General features: G+C 35.6%; 1 protein-coding gene across 1 annotated transcript; it reads left to right on the plus strand.

Moving 5' to 3' along the window:
• Window positions 1–186: 186 nt before the first annotated feature.
• LOC131150960 (probable hydroxyacylglutathione hydrolase 2, chloroplastic) lies at window positions 187–22925 on the plus strand. Its single transcript, XM_058102072.1, has 8 exons — window positions 187–534; window positions 1940–2122; window positions 11361–11564; window positions 15650–15773; window positions 17237–17337; window positions 21736–21810; window positions 21911–22009; window positions 22572–22925. Exons 1-8 carry the CDS (start codon window positions 478–480, stop codon window positions 22716–22718), a joined length of 990 nt encoding a protein of 329 aa, XP_057958055.1. The 5' UTR covers window positions 187–477; the 3' UTR covers window positions 22719–22925.

Raw genomic sequence — 22925 nt, forward strand, 5'->3', positions numbered from 1 at the left:
TTCACTATATTTCATTTTATTCTGATAAATGAATTTTCTATCAAATCAAATATGATCTGAAAGAATAAAATAGAATTGAGAGAAGTAAAAATTAAATTTATCATTCTATTTCTTCATATTCTACATTTAATTTTTGATTTCATTTTTTTCATATTTTAAATGTTCTCGTGAGATTTAAAGCTCATCATACCAAAACTCACATTAATACTTACTTGTTGAATTTCGTAGAAGGGAAGGTTCCACAGGACGGTGACAGCTGGGAAAAGGACACGTCACTGGTGCAAAGCGCTGACCTGCCTGTAACCCTATAAACGCTCAGATGATTATTAATGGACGCGTGGTGGTCGACGTGGTGGTGGTGCTAACTAGTGGTGGTGGACCGGTGGCGGTGGTTATGGTTGGGGTGCGATTCCATTTTCCACTCTCTCTGCACACCAAAATGCCTTCCCTCGCCCTCTTCTTCTTCCCTTCCTCGCTATGAGAATGATCTCCCGAGCCGCCTCCTTCGCCATGGCCTCTTTCCCTTGTTCTAGGGTTCGTTCATTTTCTCTCCACTCTTCTATTTCAAACTGCGATTTTTGTTTTTTGTTTTATTTGTTTTGCTTTTTTCTTCATTTTGGTTGTTGATTTTATGTTTCATGTGCGGTAAATCGACGTCCTGATCTCTGTTGTGGATTGTGATTCTTCACCTGCTGCGACTCTTCTTTATTATTATTATTGGAAGATTTTGGGAAAGTTTATGCCTCGTGCAAGAAAATGAGGAATTCTTTGTAAAGTCGGGATTTTAGTTTATTTATTGTTTATGTATTTTTGTTTTTATTAGTCATTATTCATAAATGGTTGAAGCACCATTGATTCTTCGTTTATTGACTTTTGATATTGATTTTGGGGAAAAAGATACCGTGACTTGATTGCAGTTTCTCCTTCTTTCTGGGTTCGGAAATATTACGCCCTGCTTGAGGAATGGCGAATTCTTCATTTAAGTCTCGCGTTTTATTTTTATTTTTATTTTTATTTTTTCTGATTGGTTATATTTTTTTTTGACTCCTAATTATCATCTGTTGCAATTTTTTTCTTTTGGAAAAGAAGGTACTATGACGTGATTTTTGTTCCCTTTTTTCTAGTTGGGGAAATTTTGTTCCCTGTGCCAGAAGATGACAAATGGTCAGTAAGAAAGTAAAGTTTTTTGATTTACTTTTATAACATCTATTGAATATATATATGCACCGGGGAAAAACACTGGAACGTGATTTCAGTTTCCCCTCCTTTTTAAGTTGGGGAATTTTGTGCCCATTTCGATAAAATGAAGAATTCTCTGTGAATCACAAGTTTATGTTTTTTGATTGTTTATTATTTTTTGTATTCCTCAATGGACTAGGGTATTTAAGAAAATTTAGGCCAGGTGTAATATTTGTGTTTGTTTGGATTTTGAAACTAGAGTTTTTTGTATAAAGAGAATAAGTTGATGTTGCTAATCTTGATGAAGAAGGGACACTTTTATGATTAGTTGTGCTTTAACTTGTGCTTAAATTTGATTTGTGTTTGTTTGGATTTTGAAACTAGAGTTTTTTGGTATAAAGAAAATAAGTTGATGGTGCTAATCTTGATGAAAAAGGGACACTTGGATGTTTAGTTGTGATTTAACTTGTGCTTAAATTTTATGATTAGTTGGGTACCAATTTTAACAGTTTTAGTTAATTGTCATTGATAGCATGGGTTCTTTACTCTTCTGTTTTGAGAGGAAAAGGTGGCATTTTAATGGGCTGTTTCTTGCTAATTAGGAGTTTCATATCTTTTTTTCCAATCCCTCTTGTTGCCAAAGGCCATGCTTTTAAATTTGTTTTTGGTTTTGAATTAATTTGTTGTTCATTGTGTAAGAAACGAAGAATGCAGTATGAATTATGAAAATGCCTTCTCCATTTTTACTCTCCACATTTAGGTAAAGAGTGGGCTGTGTGTGTGGCCAGGCATGAGACAATTATGTCTTAGAAAAACCCTTTTATACGGATTCATGCACATTTTGTCCGTGCCGTTCAAAACCTTGCGTGGAGCTAGTCGATCACTCAAAGTCGCTCAATTTTGCAGTGTTTCCAGTATGCCTTCAATGTTGCAAATTGAATTGGTGAGAAGATTTTTTTTTCTTTTTGTTATTGTATTATTGATAATTTATCAATTTTGGTGTTCCTTTTGCTCTCTGGTACATTGTTTTGGGTTATTTTTAATTTAGCATTTTTCTCTACGCTGTTGTTCCCTTAGTACCTGCTTGTTTGTTATCTTTGGATGTTACACATTTATTGCATGTTTGGTATATATGAATGGAACAAAATCGAATTTATCCCCTGATTTCTTCATTTTATCCATTTGAATTTTTGTTCCATTCTCTTCCTTCCCAATTCCATTCTGCAAAGCAAAGGTGATGTTATTTCTATCATAATGTGTTTATAATTATTTAATGGCTAAACTTTACCTTCCTATTTACCATATTAAGTGTACTACCTTAATAAATTCACACAACAGACCTATATTGGCTTGATAGAAAATAGGTGCATATATGAAAGTGGAACATAAGCCATCCTCATTGAAAACAAAGAGGAAAAACTCCCTCCAAGAAAAAGAAAAATTACATCAAGGCAGCCATCCGTTCCAGCTACAAGTTACCAAAAGAAATTCTTCTCGAAACCTAAAGAGAAATAGTCCTTGAAAGATGATAGAAACACGATTCTATCCCAAATGAAAGGTGGAGTGAAATTATCCTGGAAGATCCTCTCATTTCTATCCAATGACAACACCCAAAAACACCAAAGCAGGCACAGTTCCACAAAACCTCCCTGTTCTGCCTCTCTTAAAACCCATAAACTTTGTCTTCGTAAAATTTTCCACATAGAAGACACACCTACACCTCACTATAAACACCAATCAAGCCTAGCAGCCTCATTATGTAGAAAAAGTAGGTAATTATTCTCCTTTGAAGATTTACATGCAAGGTCTCATCACCTGCAATAAGTTGTTAGGTTAAATTTTACAGACCAAAGTCCAAGCCAAGGCTTTAACTTTAGAAGGAATCTACTCTTGAATTAGGGATAAAGGGAGCAAGAGCCCTCCAATAGAAGACCTAACAACTTCATTTCCTATCATTGTGATTTCTGAAGAAATGAAAATCACAAGAAATAGAAACAGATTTTTGCGAGTTTCCATTGGTATTGGAAGCTCATTTTGAGGTCTTCGAACACATTCGAGGGTTCAATGTGACTATTGTCATTACAGCCAACACATAAGAAGAGACTTTACCACTGTGGCTAAAAGGTGAAGGGGTGGTGAAATCCGATATTCAATTATCTTCCCAAGGCTCCTTTGTTCTCCCTTCCTTGTATCTTTGGTTGTCTCTCTTTTGTGCATCAGTTAACTCAAGGAACCGATAAGTTGGATCCTCGCGCTATCAAATGTATTTTTTTTGAGATATTTCCATATTAAAAAAGGATATCGATGTTATAGCCCTACTTTACCTCGATTCTTTGTCTCTGCTGATGTCACCTTTTTTGAGTCTACACCATACTAATATGACTCCTTGAGTTTTGTTGACCTTAATGAGTCGTTTCCTCTGTCTTGCCTTCGATATCCTAACCTAATATCTGTGCCCAATCCTTTACATCTTCATCTTGTTGAGTCTTTTTCGTTGCTTGGATGATCCCAATTTGTAGGTATACACACATTGACTCAAGGGAAAAGAGCCTCCTCTAGCTCCCACTTCTACTCCTTTAGTTCTCTCGTCAGATGATCCTATGTTCCAATATGTTGATCCTCCCATTGCTATATGAAATGGTTGTATCGAACATCCAATCTCTAGTTTTGTTTGCTAAGATTTCTTCTCACCCTTATATTATTGTTTTTTTAGTACTTTATCTTTTGTTGCTCTCCCAAAATCTATTTATGAAGCCCTATCCCATTCTAGGTGGAGGAATGCAAGGATTGAAGAGATGCATGCATTACAGAATAGTAATACTTAAAAGTTGGTACCTTTACCTCATAAGTTTGTGGTTGGTTGTTGTTGGGTGTATATTGTGAAGGTTAATCTAAATGGTTTCGTGGCTCGACTGAAGACTCGCTTTGTTGCTAATGGATATACTCAAGTGTATGGTTTGGATTATTCAAACACATTCTCTCTAGTTGCTTTACTTGATTTAGTACAATTGTTCATCTCTTTAGCTACTATTTGTCATTGGTCTCTACATCAATTAGATGTGAAGAATGCTTTCCTACATGTTGATATTCAAGAGGAGGTATATATGGAGCAACCACCTAGGTTAGTTGCTCAAGGGGAGTCGTGCAAAGTGTGTCGGTTGAAGAAATCATTATATGGTTTAAAACAGTCTCCAAGAGCATGGTTTGTTTCATTCAATGCTGTTGTATTTGAGTTTGGCCTCCAACAGTGTGCTGTGGATCACTCTATATCGTCTTGCTCAAGATTATGCTTATTGTGTAAGTGGATAATACTGTGATTAATGGATATGATGATCAAGGCAGCTAGGATCTAAAGCTTTTCCAACACACTAAATTTCAGACCAAGGATTTGGGACCATTGAAGTACTTCTTGGGTATAGAAGTATTGAGATCTTATATGGGAATAGTCTTGTCGCAGAGAAAGTAAGTTCTTGATCTTTTAGATGAGACTAGGCTGTTTAGATCCAAATTTGTTGATACACCCATGGATACCAACAGTAATTCAGTGGCAGATATGCGTAATCTGTTGCCTAACACTAGACAGTACTAAAGACTTGTTGGAAAGTTGAATCACAGTCACTCAATTAGAAATATTTTTTGCAACGAGTGTTGCAAGTCAGTTTCTCAATCTCTGAGAGTAAGTCACTGGGATGTAGTAATTCGCACCTTGAGATTTCTCAATGGTGCACCAAGGAGGGGTCTCTAATATCAAGCTTGGGTTTACACTCATTTTCAGGGATATACAGATGTAGATTGGGTTGGATCCCCTTCCGACCGCAGATCCACTCATGTTGGTGGTAATTTGGTTTCTTGGAAGAGTATGAAACAAACTCTAGTAGCTAGGTCAAGTGCTGAGTTAGAGTATAAGACTATGGCTCACACTACATGTGAACCTGTTTGGTTGAAGAACATGATGAAAGAACTGATTTTTCCACATTCTCAGCCTATGGAGTTGATGTGTGATAATCGAGCTGCTATCCATATTGCTTCCAACTTAGATTTCCATGAGCGGATAAAGTACATTGAAGTTGATTGCCACTTTTTTCTGGAGAAATTTGTATAGAATCTAAACAAATACTCGTATGAAGTATGATTTTCAACATGCTGATCTGTTTACTAAAGCCTTGGGAGGTGCTTGTGTGAAATTCATTTAAACAAGCTAGGAGCATATGATATATATGATCCAGCTTGAAGGGGGTGTTAATGGTTATCTGGTAATTAAGCATTATTAGCACTTGTTAGGGTTATGTTACTAAGTGAGAGTTAGCAAGGTTATTATGGTCTTTGGCATTGTATTTGACATATATTATAAATAGAGTGAGACCTATCATTGAGGTAAGGTCTTCTACAATTCTAATGCCAATATTAGCATTCCTCCAATTTTCTTGCTTGTTGCTAATTAGGGGTGTACAAAATTTACAGTAAAATAAAAAATTGGACTGAAACCGAGCCTTTCAACATTTCAGTTCAGTGTTATGGTTTCGATTTTCAGTTTTGGTTTTAATTTAATAAAAAATTGATTGTCAGTTTCGGTTTCAGTTTTACAAAAATAAAATGGAACAGGAAAACTAAAAAACCTATTTAAATAAAATAATTTTTTTAATTAAATATTTTCTATATTCTATACTATCTCCAACTCATCAGCTATTTCTACACGAATCTTAAACAATGATACAAAATAAAGAGAAACCGAAGAAGAAGAAGCCTGGACAAAGTAATCCAGCTGCCCAAAGGGGAAAAAAAACCTGCATCCGAGTATCTAAGCATTGCAGACCTTAGCCACCTGGGAATGGAGCCGACCAATCACCTGAAGGAATACCTAGATAAATCTTAAGCCACTCCAGAACCGCACAACCTGCAAGGAAGAAAAACCAAGAACAACACTTAAAACATAAATTAATGGCACCTAAATCACTTTTGCCTATGTTAATGCTCAACCCAAGAACACATTCAAAAATCTGTGAAAGGTAAGGACATTACAAAAGGAGCATATAGACAAGGAAAAAGAAGGCATCATCAATAAACTGCAAGCAATAATTAAGAACATCATCCCTGACCTTTGATAGACCTTGTGTCTTGCGGTAAACCCATGATGTAGGACAATAAGTCAGATGGCCCTGACCATTGGTAGTCCCTTGTTGGAGATTAATGGAGAAGCATTGGATAAGGGTTGTTGTGTTTAATTAATTAGTTTGTTATGTGTTTAGTTTAATTGATAGTAGAATTACGTGTTTTTGTGGGTTTGTAATATTTGTGTATTTAGGGTTTTTTTTGGTAATTTCATGTATCTTTAGGGGTATATGAGTAATATCTTGTAATCTACTCTTCCTTCTTCCTTCTTATTCCCCTCTCCTCTCCTCTATCTCTTCCAAATTGTGTGTCAGCCGTAATTTCATGATGCTGTCCTACATCATTTGGTATCAGAGTCCAACCACAATGACACCATTTTCCTCCATTTTCCCATCTCACTCATCTTCTCTTTTTTTATTCCTCCTCACTTCTTCTTTCTTCTCCTTCTGTTCTCTGTTCTATGTCTAACGCTCTGTTGTCTTCTAATTTCTGTCTAATATGTTGCTGCCTCTCTTTCCTTCTCCCTTGTTCTTACTTCTTCTTCTGTCTTCCTTATTTCTTTCTGTGTCTATATTTGATCTTTTGTTAACTTCCAGACCTCTTTCCTCCACCTGCAATATTCAAATTTCTGCGGAATCCTCAAAACAACTTCCCTACTCCATCTCTGATTTTCTTCTTTCTCGCCTCTTCATTTTCTCCCTTTTCCTTCACCCTTCTCCTCTGTTATACTTTTCTTATCTGATCTGTTTCTATTTCCCATTCTGCAATCAATTTCTGTCCTCAAGTGCTGCAACCTCTCTCCTCTCTTCTTCTTACATTCTCTCCATTCATCACTTCCCCTCTGCCAAAATCTCATCTCATCAACAAATATTCCATTTCCAGTCTCAGATTTGAGAAAAGGAAAAAAAAAAAAAAACCCTGCAAATTCCAGTTTAAATAAGAGTTGTGCCACTCATATTTTGAACTCCACTTTTCCGGAAGAATTCCATGACACGCCCACACCATCAAAAACAGAAACCGCCGAAATGACTCTGCAAAAGTTCATTGCCCTCCAAACACGCATGATGCAGGACAGAATCACGGATTTACAGCCAACATGTAATTTAGGACTTGGGAGAGATGGAAGAGAGGGGAAGGGAAGGGAAAGAAGAAAATGGGGTGGGGTTAGGGGTGTACAAAAATTACTGAAAAACCAAAAATCGGACCGAAACCGAACCGAAACACATTTCGGTTCGGTTTTTCGGTTTGCGGTTTCGGTTTTGAAATATAAAAAAATTTGGTTTCGTTTTCAGTTTTGGACCAAAACCGAACCGAAAAAACTGAAAACCGAATTAATAAATAAGAATTGTATAATTTTATATAATACTGATCATTATAGATGCTGCCTGTTGGATTGCCATTCGCCGGCGAGAAACCACCTCCGAATCCACCATGGCTACCAAAGTCGGAATAGTTAAAGTGTGGTCTCTTCTTCTTCTTCTTCATCTTCAAGTGCTTATGGTAGTTCTTCTAGGGTTAAACGTCAATCTCCCTCTTCGATCTGGAATGGACTCTAACCAGTCCCAAAGCTGTTTGCATCCTCGGATCTGGGTAATCAGCATTCAACACCAAATTTTTCTTTCCAAGCTTGACGCCATTTGGGCCTTCAAATCTGCCGCCGACATGTTTGACGACTCCAACTCCATGAACTCTGGCGAGATAGCCTCGCCAAACAATCTAGCCTGCAGCCTTTCCCGGTGGGCCGCGACCTTCTCATGCAGAAAACCAGAGAGAAGAATTTAAGATGTAGGAACCACAAGATGCTAGCCATCCCTGCGTCCCACATCGGTTGGAAATGGGAAGAAAACAAGTATCCCCACCTTATATATTTTATTTGGATCCTACTTTCGGCATGTCTTATGTTTTTGGCTTTGCAATTAAAGCCTTGGCCCAGTTGTTATATAATGGGCTGTGGCCTGTTGATGCAGCCCAACTTGGGCTCAAGTAATGTTATTGTTGTTTGATAGTTCAAAATTCAGTAAAATCGAAAATAACCGAACCGAACCGCAAAGTTCACGGTTTTTTTTGTTCATAAACTGACGGTATACGGTTTGGTTTCGGTTCAGTCATTTTGAAAACCAAGGAGTTCGGTTCGGTTGGCGGTTTTGGCAAAAACTGAACCGAACCGAACCGTGTACACCCCTAGGTGGGGTGGGGTGAAGAAGGAGATGCACTTGGGGAAAAGAACTCACAATCGCTTCAATTCAAATTCATCAATAACCACCTCCTACATGGCTTTCACGCACTATCTATAAGAAGGACAATAAAACATGAAATTACGTGTATAGCCCTAAAATGACATGAAATTACACATATAGCCCTAACATGCACAAATATTACAAACAAGTCCAAATACACATCATCCTATACTTATTAAACTAAACACACAATAAACTATTAACTAAACCCAACAATCCCTTGACCCCATTCTTTGGAATTAGTCTCCAACAAAGGTTTTCCCAGAGTCCAGCCTCTTGTCCTACACCAACGCATGTGGTCCCACTTACCAGCAGAATACTTCCCAGCCGTCAGCCTTTCAGAACCCCTAAGTTCCTGTGTGTGTGTGTATTTTTTTTTCATCACTCCCACCACTACCATTGAAATTGGCATCCTCTAATCTATCTTCATGCCAAATCTCATCACTGGAAAGTTGCACTGGCAACTCACGCGCTAGCAACCCATGTGTGGGAAAAATACCCTGTTCTGTAACTTCCCATACTGTAAAATATCTACTTCCAGCCAGAAATTTTTGAAGAACTTCAAGAGAAAGTTGATTATGAAGTTTGGTGCGCATTTTAAGGGATCCATTAGTGCTGCCAGTGTCAAACTCAGACCAAATTGCTGCCATTTGTATGAGGTTTGTTGCGTCAATCGAGCATTGGCTTTTAAAAAGCCCAAGTTCATTGCTTTTTTATTCGGGGTCCCACAACCTTTCAAAATTTGGGGCTGAATTTTTTCCTAATGGGGGAGATTTGATGTAGGACAAGAAGCTGGGCCATGGTAGAGGTGTAGACCCTTGTTGGAGATTAATGGAGAAGAATTGGATAAGGATTGTGTTTAATTAATTAGTTTATTATGTGTATTTAGTTTCACTAGTAGTAGGAATATGTGTACTTGGGGATGGGTTTGTAATATTTGTGTATTTAAGGTTCTTATGTAATTTCATGTATCTTTGGGGGTACATGCGCAATATCTCTTAATATTTATAAATGGGGTGTGAAAGCCATGTAAGAGTTGGGTTTTGATGAATTTGAATTTAAGTGATTGTGTGATATCTCCCTCCTTTTCCTTTTCCTCCTCCTCCTCCTCCTCCTTCCCCTCTCCCATCCTCTCTCTCTCTCTCCCAAATTATGCATTGGCTGTAATTCCATGATGCTATCATGTCACCCCGTCTACAGCTCTTTCAATAATCAGACTTGAGCCATGTGTGACCAGAATGAAGAGAAATGGGGACAGAGGACTCCCTTGCCACAATCAAAGTAGCTGTAGGTTTTCCAATGATAATAATTGGAAAAGCAGCAAACTATGGACAACTTTAATCCACCCTATCCATTTTGACCCGAAACCCTTCCTGTAAAAAAATAACAAATCCAATTCACTTTATTATGGGCTTAGTCAAAATCTATCTTGAAAGCAAGGCATTTTACTTTTCCTCCTCCTAGCATCTTCAATTACCTTATGAGCCACCAATGTATTATTAAGAATCTGCCTGCCACCAACAAAAGTGGTCTGCAAACCCAAATTTTTGCAGGCGAAGACAGTCTAGTCAATCTATCAGCCAGGATCTTAGCAATATTTTAAATCATAAACACTAGTCATCAACTTAATAAGTCTAAAATATTTCACTCTAATCGACAGATCCATTTTAGGCAGAAAGGTAATGAAAGTTGAATTCGTAAATTTATATTTAATGAATAGCACTTGAAATTAAAAAAAAAATGCAAAAAAAAAAAAAAAACTCTGAAATTTTAAAGTAGTTTTTTTTCTTTTTGTGCTATTTTCATTTGTTGATTTTTATTTGTTGATCATCATCTTTATCTAGTTACAAACTGCAATAACAAGATTGACGCATAGAAACACTAAAGGGACTATCTCCAAAGTCTCCTATCCCCCCCTCCCCCACCGAAAAAAAACAAAAGACGCACACTTTAAAGCTTCATTGAACCTCTGTTCAAAATATCATCCTATCACTTTAAAAAAGAACCTCTACTGATTTCAAGACAACTTCTCTACTCTGGGAGAAAGTCATTTTTTACGCCTCCTTTTGGGCACATATTTTGGGGATTTTTAAGGGTTTATCGCTGTCTGTAAACAGAAGTAGTAGTTTGGTAAATAAGAAATATTTCTTTATAGAAAGTGAAAATAAAAACATTTTTGAGAGACAGATTGAAATGGAACTGGAGGAGCACTTGATGTCCAAAGAGATTGGAAGGCAGCGTTAAAGTAACTGTGCTTCTTTGTTAGTTTTCTGTTTTCCCTAGAGGATTTGTTATCCTCCATTCTTTGTAATTATTCTTTTCATTAGTAAATTTTTTTTGTTATCCAAAAAAATATGTCTAAGGGTTTAAAGCATTTAGCTCAATAAAGATACTAGTTAGATGAAGGCAATATGTTTGTTGGCATTGCCAAAAAAACAATGAACTATGCTGGGCAATGGCTTATCTGTCCCAATCTAGTTGATATTATTTGACTCCTTATGTCACTTTAACTTGTGGGCTTACCTGATTAGCTCAGTTTCAGTTGCACCAAATACCACAAAATCTAGGGATGAAGTTGAAATGTGGATTCACATACCTGTCTCTGTATGGATTCTTAACATCCGAAGAAGCTTCTCTAGCTTATTTAAAGTGAACTCACCTAATTGTTGTTTTCTTTTTTGTGTCGTGCCATACTGCACAACTAGGGTGGTATGCCTTAGTCTGTTAGATATTTGTGCCTTTTAGTTAGTCTAGTTGGATTTATTAGATTTTATGATAACATCTTATCATCCTTGCAAGTAATTGACTTGACTAATTGAATATGCTTTTCATCAGGTACCATGTCTGAGAGACAACTATGCATATCTTTTACATGACGTTAATACAGGTACAGTTGGAGTTGTTGATCCCTCTGAAGCTGTTCCAGTTATAGATGCTTTGAGTAAAAAAAACAGAAATCTAACCTATATACTGAATACTCATCATCATTATGATCACACTGGTGGGAACGTGGAGTTAAAAGCGAGGTATGGAGCGAAGGTATGACATTGTTATTTAACTTCTACTGAATTTTAAATGCTTAAAGTGATTTCTTAAAAAAACAAATAATGTTGCAATAATGAACCGCCTGAAGTCTCAGCAGTCTTTTGACAGCATATTATCAGTAAACTTTGCCAAAAATCAAGTTCATATTTGCAACTCATTAGACTTTGAGAGGTATTTTTTTCTTTTTTCCATAGCCCAAGTCCAGAGGTTTGAGATTGGTTACTCCCTGCAAAAATGCAAAAGGTTGGAACTATATTTAGTTTATCTATTCCAGGCCCTTTCTTCCTGATAATTTAACTAGATAATGACATTTTTTATGTCTATTTATCATAAAAATAGAAAGTACTCTTCAAGAAAGATATGATTAGTTAATTTTCAGAAGGATATAATGTTATTGTATTGTTACTTAGGACAAGTTTGGAGATGAGTACACAAACAAAGACAAGAAATAAACCAAATAATAAATTTGTACCCTTGCCTATATTGACCAATCATTTATCAAAGACTTGACCAAACAAAAAGCATGAGTAACAATTTTTTTGATTCATAATGTAAGATTGTGATATCAACGGGCCCCAAGAGGGTGCCACTGCCGATCCGAAAGTAGAGCTCCAAAAAAGACACAAGAAATATAGTGACCAATAAATTATCTGAGTTTCTTAATGGATGGTTCCTTCTCCTCAAAAGCGCTTCAATTTTTTTCCTTCTAAACGCATCACCAAATGCACCAATTTTTTTTTTTTTTTTGTTGAGAAAAAACAATGGTGTCATCTCGCCTTCCTTGGGCTTTGCTTTCAACCCTTGATCTTGCTGCAACTAAGAAGGGAAGAATTACAGTATGGCATATGCCAAGCAACACCAAACCACTAGCAAATCAAGCTCCTCAATTTTCTTTCCTGACAGCAGTGCAGCAGTAAATGGAAGGGCTTTCTCCAGCCTTTTGTTGCAAGAAACACCAATTAATGAGAATCAATACCCTCCCAGGACAAAAGAAGCAATTTTTTTTTTTTGGGTGGTGGAGTACACTAAACAGCCTTTTAAGGGATAGGAATGGCTTTCTTAGTGCTGATAAGGTTGAATTTTGAGGTTGTCTCCCAACTTCCCAATGTAATCTTCCTTGGTTGCACAAATTCTGATTGTAATAACTAATGAGATTACCCAGTAGGATAAGAACTTCCTTTAACTCGCATAGTCGTTGTGTGCGATCTGCTCCTTCCTTCTGGAACACTAGTTCCATTTAACACCATTCTCCCCAAATATGACGACAGCTGATTTATTTTTATCTTTGATCAACCAAACAGGGGTGGAAAAGTTCCTTTTAATGCTCTGCATCTCCATTCCAATCATCCAGCTCTAATCCTGTTCACAATTCCCATTTCCCGAACTGAAGCCAATGAAGTTAAAAAAATCAGCCTTCTTGTTCGTAGTACCCTTCCAAAGACCATTTCCATGAAACAAGCTCACATCCTTTTTTCACCAACCCCCATCTGTACGTATTTATCGAAGATCACTCTCATTTTGGTTTTCGTTAAATAGCTTATCAAAGCATCTTCGCGACCTCTCTTTTATTCCTTCTTCTTTAGTTAAGACACTACATTCTTGTCCTTTATACATTTTATATTAATCTGATCTTTGTGTTTTCTTTCTTTAGCTCTAGTAAGTTTATAAATGTCGCTTTCTCCCTATTTTGTATCTGGTCTATTATATAAAGTATCTTAAGTTCTATGTTCAGCTTCACTAATAGCCTTTTTTTGCATTTTTCCTTGCCTTTTATAAACTTTTCAATGTTTTATATATCTACAACTTTGCCATCTTTATACCAATTTATTTTTGTCTTAACAGCTTTTTGGACTTCTTAATCTCACCACCAACTTTCTTTACTACCTGAGTATCTTCCTTTGGACTCACCTAAATCTCTTTTACTATCTTTACGATAGAGTTAGCCATCCTATTCCAAACAGTATTGCATCTACCTATCCTATTGTCCATTTACACTCTTTGATCATTTTATATTGGGCAAAAGACATTGACCTCCCCTGAAATTTGACAAAAAATACTGACCTTCTCTTAGGTTTTGAAAATTTCAGGGACTACCCTTGTGATTTCAAGAATCCCGTAGAACTCCCCCAAGGTTTTCTAAAAGGACATAAATCAGCCTTCATTTTTTTGCAAAAAAACAAGCCTTTTGAGGGGGTCTATGAGATTTTTGAAATCTCGGGGGAGGTCCTTGGGATTTTTGAAACCTCAACTGAGATCGGTATCTTTTTGCCTTTCATCTTTGAATTTTACTATATTTCCTCCCTTCAAGCTCCACCACTTAGTCCTCTTGTGTTGATTTATGTTACTTTTTCTCGCCTATTTTAGTGTGTATATATATATATATATATATATGTATATATATCTAATATTAAGACCCTATATTGTGTAGCTAAACTTTCATCCAAGATAACTATACAATCTTTAAAAGATAGACAATCCTCCTTCCTAGTTAAGAAGAAATTTATTTGGCTTTTATTTTGCCCCCTCTTAAAAGTTATGGAGGGTTCTTCTCTTTTAATAAAGCAAATATTCAATACAATATATCATAAGACATGGCAAGATCTAAAATTGTATCACTAGCCTCATTTTTATCTCCAAATCCATGGTTTCCATGTATTCTCTCATAACCTATATTATCCTCTTCAACCAACTTCTTGTAATTGATTATGTTTAGTCTGTTTATTGTATTACAATATTGTATCTTATACACCACATGCGTGTTTGATATTTTATGATTTAATTATGAATTTTTTCATTATTATGTCTATTTACTATTTCTAAAGTTTCATTAAAAAAACATGCTGTATTGCTAATTTCTGCTTATTTTTTAAAATCAAAGTTGAAATTCCATATAAATTTCTAACCTCAAAATTTTAGTTAGCAGTCAAATTTATATCATTAGTCACAAGCACTGTGATACTAGTAAATAATAGGCATGGCGACCATTCTTTTCGTCAAGATGCACCTTTTTTGGTTGTCCATTGTTGACTGTGATCATATTTCTTGGGACTTCCATTTTCTAGAAATCTTAATGACAGCGGAGAAGCTTTTTTTCAAAAAAAAAAAAAAAAAATACGGAGTTGGAGCCGTTTCATTATTCTTATTGTGGGGATGTCAGGGTGTGGGCTTTATATTTTTCTGACATTTTTTCATCTAATTCTTTCTATTCTAATCTAACTCAATCCCCATATTCCATCCTTGTGCAAGTTGTTTGTGAAGAGGTGAGGCTCCCTCAAGAGTTGAGGCTTTTGTGTGGATGGCTCTTCTTAATAGTGTTAACACCAACAGTCTGTTACAAATTAGCGGACCTTAGAAGGTGTGGCATGTTATGAAAGTGAAGATTACATGCTCATGTTGGTCTTTGTCTTTCTGTGGCTTTGTATTTATGGAACAAGCTTTTTGGCATGTTCGGACTGTGTTGGATATGCCCTAGTTCTTTGGAGGGTTTTCTGTTGACTGATTTCAAAGGATTTAGGAGGCTTAAGGATGCTAGGAGACTTTGGAGTTGTGCTTTTTTTGCTGTCTTCTGGTTTGGCTGGAGAGAAATGCTCGTATTTTTCTAATGGGATTGGATTTTTTTTTTCCCCTTTTGGGCTTCTTTGTAGATCTTTTTGTCCTGTTGCTTTAGGAGTGCCCGCTTTTCTGATATACAGCAATATTGGTTAGCTTCAATAGCTTGATCTTGGTCTTTATTGCTACTGCATTTATAATCCATTCCTTCATTTTGCTCATCTTGTTTTTGCTTAAGGGAACATCTTATCCTCCTTGTATATTCTTTCTTATCTTAATATTTTTCTCCTATTAAAAAAAAAGGCCATGACAACCATCATCATAGCCTGATCAGAAAATGTTATTCTGATCTATATTATATCTTCTTCTTTTCATTCCATTTGTTCATTTCAGTTCTTGTATAATGTTGGTTATTTATTGGCTTAACTATTAGTTAGTCTACTGAAGTTTAGGATTGAGTTTAAAGAAAGGCTGCATTTTTGGGTGAAGATATATGTTGTATTGTTCATTTTTTTTTGTGTTATTTCTAGGTAATTGGTGCTGGAACAGACAGGGAGAGAATCCCTGGGATTGACATAGCGTTGAATGATGGTGACAAGTGGATGTTTGCAGGCCATGAAGTAGTTGTAATGGAAACTCCTGGTCATACCCGAGGTTAGATTTTTAGGACTTATTTGATGAAGTAATTTTTTCCTAATTCAGAATTTGTTTATTGGTTTTTAATCCAAATATTCAATTGATGAAACAGATTGTTTCCACGAGGACTATTGTACCATGCATTATTTACTTCAATAAAAGATCAATAGGCATTGTTGAAATTTCTTAATTTTTAGATTAAATGGTTTAGTTTAGTTTGCATTTGATAGGCCTAACTTGTTCTTGTCATGATTTCGTGTAGTGTTAAAGAGAGTCATGCCATTCATCACGGCCTGCGACTATCACAGGCCCATGTAGTGGCAAGAGAGAGCAAGGCACATGGATCAACAGGTCCGTCTCCTCTCTCTTGCTGCTGCATGGGTCCTTGATGTTAGTGCCCATGATCCTCAGCATTTCGTGTTGAATAAGATGCAAGTTTAATTTTGTTATTGCTGGCTCTTGGAGAATCATGGGCTTGGAGGGGTGTCCAATCTTGTATGGATAGGTAAAACTCAAATGGTTATTGTCTTGGTCCTTCACCATTTTAGATTGTGGTGAGGGAGAGGAATAGCAGAGCTTTTGAGGGAGAGGGTTCTCCCTTTTAAGGGAAGAGAGAGATGGTAGAGCATTTTGAAATTTTGGTTTAGTAGGCAGTATTGCCAGTATATGATATGTATGCTGCTTTAAATTTTGATGACTTTTTGTCTTGGGTATTTAGTTTCTATATTTGGCTGGGCAACCTCATTTTGAAATTTAGGTTCAGCAGACTGGGTTTGCTATGTATACTACTTTAGATTTGGTTAACCTTTTGTCTTCTAGATGATTTCCATACATGGGGTGGGCAGCCTGGTTGGCTGGTTCTAGTGCATTTGTTGGCTCTTTGCTTTGAAAAAATATTGGTGTCTGATATACAGATGTTAAAAAAATATGGTATTTTTTATTGATCAAATAAATTGAGAGTGGTCCTTTGCGGAGTTTTAATTTTTCAACGTAAATACCCAAGTCAAATGGAATAGGAGTATGGAACAGGAAATTTTCTACTCCAATAATATCATAAATACTTTTATTTATCTATACATTGTTGATTTATAAGTTATAACTCAAGCTGCTGATAGGAATGTGATTTGCATTTTTTTGTCATTAATGATCTAAAACAATAATGTGCAAATAAATTGATTAGAAAAATCTTGACCTTGCAAGTTCTACATGTAGAGCAATTTGAAAATATCTTTACATTTTCATTTCAGGAAAAAAAAAAAAGTGAACCAATTTTTAAAAAGAAAAAAAAAAATTTCAAGGATAATTCTTGCAATTGGTCCCTTTACATTTTTATTCTTGACGTAGATGATTTTATTTTTTCCTCTAATTTTTCATGCTGGTTTGACTGCAAGCTGGTCGCATTAGCTTTTTTACTTTCCTGGTTCAAGGGCAGTTTTCACATAATTTTTATTTTTTCACTAATTTCATCTTTCCCCCATCAGGTCATATTTGCTTCTACTTCCCTGGATCAGGGGCAATTTTCACTGGAGACACTTTGTTTAGCTTGTCATGTGGCAAGCTTTTTGAAGGAACGCCTGAGCAGGTAAACTTAAATTTGAGTTGAATTTTCAATCACAGGCATTAACCTGAGTACTGTATATATTCTTAATGGATTTTATGTTGCACTATCTGGTAAACTAGTCTGTGACCTATGGTTGCAACTTGCACTGGTCAACTGGAGCTGTAATCTTGTTTGTACATAGAAAGATGAGGGTAATCAGCACTACTGATGAGTGGTGGAAACAAAAGTTGATTTGTGTTTGTTAAATTACCACTTTACCTAAAAACTTAACCTATTAGGTTGTGAGCCAACAATGTATATCAAGCCTTAACACACCCTCGCATGTGCAGCCCAACAGCACGTGGAGAGAGAAACAAACAATGAATAGCGCGCATATTGGGGACACAAATTTTTTTTAACAAATTTACATTAAATTTTGAAGGAATGAAAAAAAGATGTATATTGTAGAATCATAACCATAAAATACAACCCTAATCGAAAAGCATACATTTGTCTAATACGCCATGAGAATGGTGAGAATAGATTTATTTTACATCCCAGAGGCGCTATAATTGGAGATACCATTGTTTCTAGTGCGAGCAACAAGACTAGAATCTAGGACTTCTTGGTAACCAGCTCTGATACCATGTCAAATTACGACTTTACCTAAAATCTTAAGCTATTAGGTTGTGGGCCAACAATGTACATCAAGCCTTAACAGTGTTATTTTATAATGAAGTTACTGTATTTTATTTCAAATGTTTAAGATTTATAGCTTAAGAAAACAATAAATTAGTATTTATTTAGCAATGAAAAGATAGAACATATTTGAAAGTAATTTTTATTATGATAAAAATAATATCAACATCATATTTCCAGTAGTCTGTATAATATCCTTGCTGTCTATGCTTGAGTGATTAATCTTCACTTCATTTGCCTTTTCCATCAGTTGCAGTCTCCCTCTTTGTAATTTATATTGTCTTTCCATGTCTTCATGTTCCACCATCTTTGCTTATTTGAGTATCCTTTTATATTATGCCAATATATTTCTAGAAGGATGCTTCCTATTACTTTTAGTTTTAAAGGAAAGCAGGAAAAGTTAGACTGGTTAAACAATTTTAGGCTCTTCAAGGTCAAGTCTTCAAACTGCAGTCTACATAGCTATCTTTACTTTTAGGCTCTGTAATTTAGTTGAGATAATTTGCTCACAGACGCTCCACTACCTTCCCAGGTAGTTCAGAAGAATTCACTGAATGATTTGCATGCTTTCCGGTAAGCAGGCTGGAAAACATGTGAACTATGTTGGATCTAAGGCATCCACCAGAGATGACTCAGATTCACCAACAACTGTGGAATGTGGATGTGTTGGGCGTGTTCCCAGCATGTCTAAAGTATTGAAATATTTTTTATTTTAAAAATGGAAATAGATTTATGGGTTGGACATTGGTGATGTCTCAGAATATGGTGGTTCCATTTTAGTGCAGAAAAGGGATTCAGCTTGATGAATAAAAAAATTAAGGAAACTGACAAAAGCAAAAGAAAAAGATGTTAGCAACCAAACACAATGCACCATCTTGTTCTAGAACTTTTGGTTTCCACCCTGAGTTTTATAGGTAATCAACAAACGAGTATTTAATGGATGACCTGTTGTGTGACCTGAATCTCAGGGTGGAAACCAAAGGTTGCTGAACATGATGATGTGCACTATGTAACCAGTCAATAACTTCAAGTTTTTTTATAATTTTTTCTGAAAATTATCAAAAATGTTATTGAATTTTTTTTTAAATAATACATGTTTTACTAATTATATCAAAAGCTTAAACTTGTTAGGAAACAGGCTAAATGTATATCAACCAATTTGCTGGCCTGCTAGGCCCAGTAGCACATGCACCCTGAAACACAAGTCCAATAAATCAAACACTAATTCCAACACATAACTATGAAAGAGAAATAAGGGGCCAGCAATTATTTTACCCAAAAAATAGGGTATCAAGATTCTAACCAGTGGTACTAAGCTCAAGCTGTTTGGAAAAAGGCTTGACAATATATATCAGCATTACATACTCTTTAAAAATAAATTTATTAACGATATCAAGTCTTATCTTCAACTTCTCTACAATGGTTGCCAAGTGGCATCTGACTTTTTTTTGCCTATCTTTTCTTTTGTAGGGGGTGGGAATTTGTTAATAGGGTGATGTATTATCAAAAAGGGAAGGAGGAATATATATATTGGTCAAGGGGGAGGGGGAACGGTTTTGAAACCTGGACTTGCTAACTATCTTCAACTTCTCTACAATGGTTGCCAAATGTCATCTGACTTTTTTTTCTTTTTTTTTTCCCTACCTTTTCTTTTGTAGGGGGTGGGAATTTTTTAATAGGGTGATGTATTATCAAAAAGGGAAGGAGATGGAGGAGGAATATATATATATACACACACACACACATCTTTTTTGGCTGATGGGGAGGGGGGGAATGGTTTTGAAACCTGGACTTGCCTGTTTGGGGTCTACAGGTACCTGTCACCAGGCTGACCTGGTAAAAAACTGGCATGAACTGGTCTAAACCACGTCTAGCTGTGGGTCAACTCAGCCACTTATGTTCTAAGAGGAGAAAAGAGTTATCCAATTGATGTTTGAGGTTGTACAAAGAAACTTTATAGAACTCTTATAGAGGATTTCATGGATGTAGTAAGGAGGACTTGATACTGACTTTCAGACGAAATTGTCCTAGATTAAGAAGAATGATGGAAACTAATACTTGAGTAGTCATTGTTGCTGGTAATAGCTTAGGGCCCATTACTTTTGGGAAACAGATTTTGTTTTCTATTTTAGTTTTGTAAAAAATTATAAAAAAATTTCATTGTTTGTGTAAGTAGTATTATTATACATTTCTAATTTTTTTGAAATAATTACAAATATGCCACCTTGTTTTCTAATTTTTCAAATTTATATAGAAAGGTTAGAAAACATCTTTTTATCGTATTTCTAGATTTTAAAATGCTATCTTGTTTTGTAATTTTCCAAATTTTTATAGAAAAGTTATAAAACATCTTTTTATCATATTTATATATTTTTAAATCTTACTGTGTATGGAACAAGAAATTTGGATCTTAGATTTTAATTTGTGTGAATATGTATAAAGTTTCTTCTTATTTTTACACAAATCCAAATTCAAGCTCCAAAATCCATGATTCCAAATATTACCTTATATAATTTTTGGAAAATTAGAAAACAAGTTGGTCTTTTTTTGTGATTATTTCAAAATCTAGAAATATAAAATGAAAATATATTTTGAACATTTAAACAAACTCTTTGTTTTCTACCTTTTTTACACGAATTTTGAAAAACTAAAAGATAAACTATAGTTTTTATAATTTTTGGAAAACTGAAAACTGGAAAATGGAAAATGATTTCTACAACTAAATGGGCCCAGTATTTAGAAAAATGTTTTCTTAAATACGTAATAGGGATTCAGAGGATCAATTGAACTTTGGGGGGTAATGTCTTATTTCTTTGTTGTAAAGATTTCTTATGATGCATCCCCAGCATCGATTTTGGACGAGTAGTACTATAACAACTGAAGGAAAAAAATTGAGAAGAAGAAAAGGCGAGAGAGGGAGGGGATCCGGTGGTCATTTATAGAGATGGGAAGAACAGGGTGGGAGGGAGGTGGCCTGATATTTATGTTTAAATTTGAATTGGTCATTGATTTATAACGTGAGTTTATTATACCCTGCTAGTCAATAGCAAGCACGGAATTTTCAGCAAAAATTCTTTTGAGTGAATCTTGAGAGGAAAGTGATTCATATAGCAAGCCCATATAGTCAGGACAAGACCAAGATTTCATTGAGTTGATGGAGATGTGTGTGTATTTATATTTTTGGGATGGGTCAGCATATATTTATATTTGTGTGTGCAGGCACGCAAGCTGATGTGCATTTTGATTTCAATTTTAAAAATACAATTTAATTATTTTTGAAAAATTTATTTGTTTGACAACAAATATTGTTAAGAATTTTCAGAAGTTTTTGTAAGATTGTTATTGATTTTGAGTTCAAAATATGAATATCTTGTGCCAGGGAAAAACAGTTTTGTTTCTTTAAAATTGTGAATATATGAAGATTTTTACCGTTTGTTTGTGAAGTTGAAAATTTTCAAATGATAAATGTTTTCAATTCTTCCAATGAACTCTCTGTTTGAAATGCAAATTTTGGATTTAGGTCATTGGTTCCCTGGAAAAAATCTCCTCTCTTTGGAGATGAAGATATTGGTCGAATCAGCACCATTAATATATTTGCAAATCAGCACAAGACAATGGTTGATTTGATGAATAGATTTGTCATGAAGACAGTTTATGTCACATTAGGCCTGTTATTTTGTCAGGAACTAATATATCTCTCCTACATTTGTTTAAATTTTGTTACAATGAATTTTATTCCAGATGCTTTCTTCCCTGAGGAAGATCATGTCTCTGCCGGAGGGCACTGATGTATACTGTGGTCATGAATACACATTAGTAAGTAATATTTTTCTTCTGCTGCTTAGATTTCTTCTCATTCAATTTTGCTATGGTCAAAGGTTTTAGAGCCCTGACCCTAAAGTACTTATTTTGACAGAGTAACTCAGAGTTTGCACTGTCTATAGAACCCAAAAATGAAGCACTCCAGTCTTATGCTGCCAATGTGGCCCATAATCGCGGGAAAGGCTTACCAACGGTAATCTCAACTTCCTTTTCTCCATAACTAATTTTAAGTACTTCCGGGGATGTGAATTTGATGTTCACATTTTGTGATTTGTGTCAATACAAGAGTGATGAAGAGTTCTTCTCATCACCTGAGTGAACATAAAATGTATAGTTTTTAACATGAGCAGAGTACGTAAGCGCAAGGCTTGTCACCACCTCCATGTGGCACAACATTATTGGTTTTTGCTCACTAAATTATTTCACTTCCATCAGAGTGCCTGATTTTAATTTGCATGTTCAACCTTTTTTTATATACAAACTTAGCCCATCCTATCAGCTAGGGCTTTGGATCGGAAATTATTAAAAGTTTATAGTTGATTCAGATGAAGTGGTCAAGCAACATGAATTGCTACTTGCTCAGTTAGTTGCCCTACTGTCCTTACCTAATCATCTTATTCTTCTCCCCAAGTTCTGGGTAGTTGAGTTCATATGTGACTTGCCAGGACAAAGGTGGTCCTTCGTACCTCTTTGGAAGTTCTTCCACCTTAAAACTTCATTTAACCAAAGCGGTTGTATATTTTTGGGTGCTGCAGATTCCGACTACCCTAAAGATGGAGAAGGCATGTAATCCGTTTCTTCGCACTTCAAGCCCAGAAATCCGAAAGTCACTAAACATTCCAGCCACCGCAAATGATGCAGAAGCCCTGGGTGTCATCCGCCAGGCTAAGGACAATTTTTGAGATTTAGCCTGTTACTGTTTTGAGTGTGTATGCAAGGGAAGCCACCATGTGAAGTGCTGCGCACCAATATTTTTATCAAAACAGTACTTTAAAGATTTTCTGTGTGTTTTTAGAGCAAACTTGATGTATGTTTTTTAGATTTACACTTGGGATCTTGGAAAACTTCCAGCACTTGAACCAATTAAAATTGGGATACAAATTTTAAAA

Source organism: Malania oleifera, chromosome 3, assembly GCF_029873635.1.
Source record: "Malania oleifera isolate guangnan ecotype guangnan chromosome 3, ASM2987363v1, whole genome shotgun sequence".
NCBI classification, from domain to species: domain Eukaryota; kingdom Viridiplantae; phylum Streptophyta; class Magnoliopsida; order Santalales; family Ximeniaceae; genus Malania; species Malania oleifera.

Bases quoted from the DNA above. Each gene is read 5' to 3' on its own strand.
- LOC131150960 (XM_058102072.1), top strand. From the start codon at position 478: ATGAGAATGATCTCCCGAGCCGCCTCCTTCGCCATGGCCTCTTTCCCT. The intron at 2,123-11,360 runs GTGAGAAGATTT...GCTTTTCATCAG, and splicing joins CAATGTTGCAAATTGAATTG to GTACCATGTCTGAGAGACAA. The intron at 11,565-15,649 runs GTATGACATTGT...TGTTATTTCTAG, and splicing joins AAGCGAGGTATGGAGCGAAG to GTAATTGGTGCTGGAACAGA.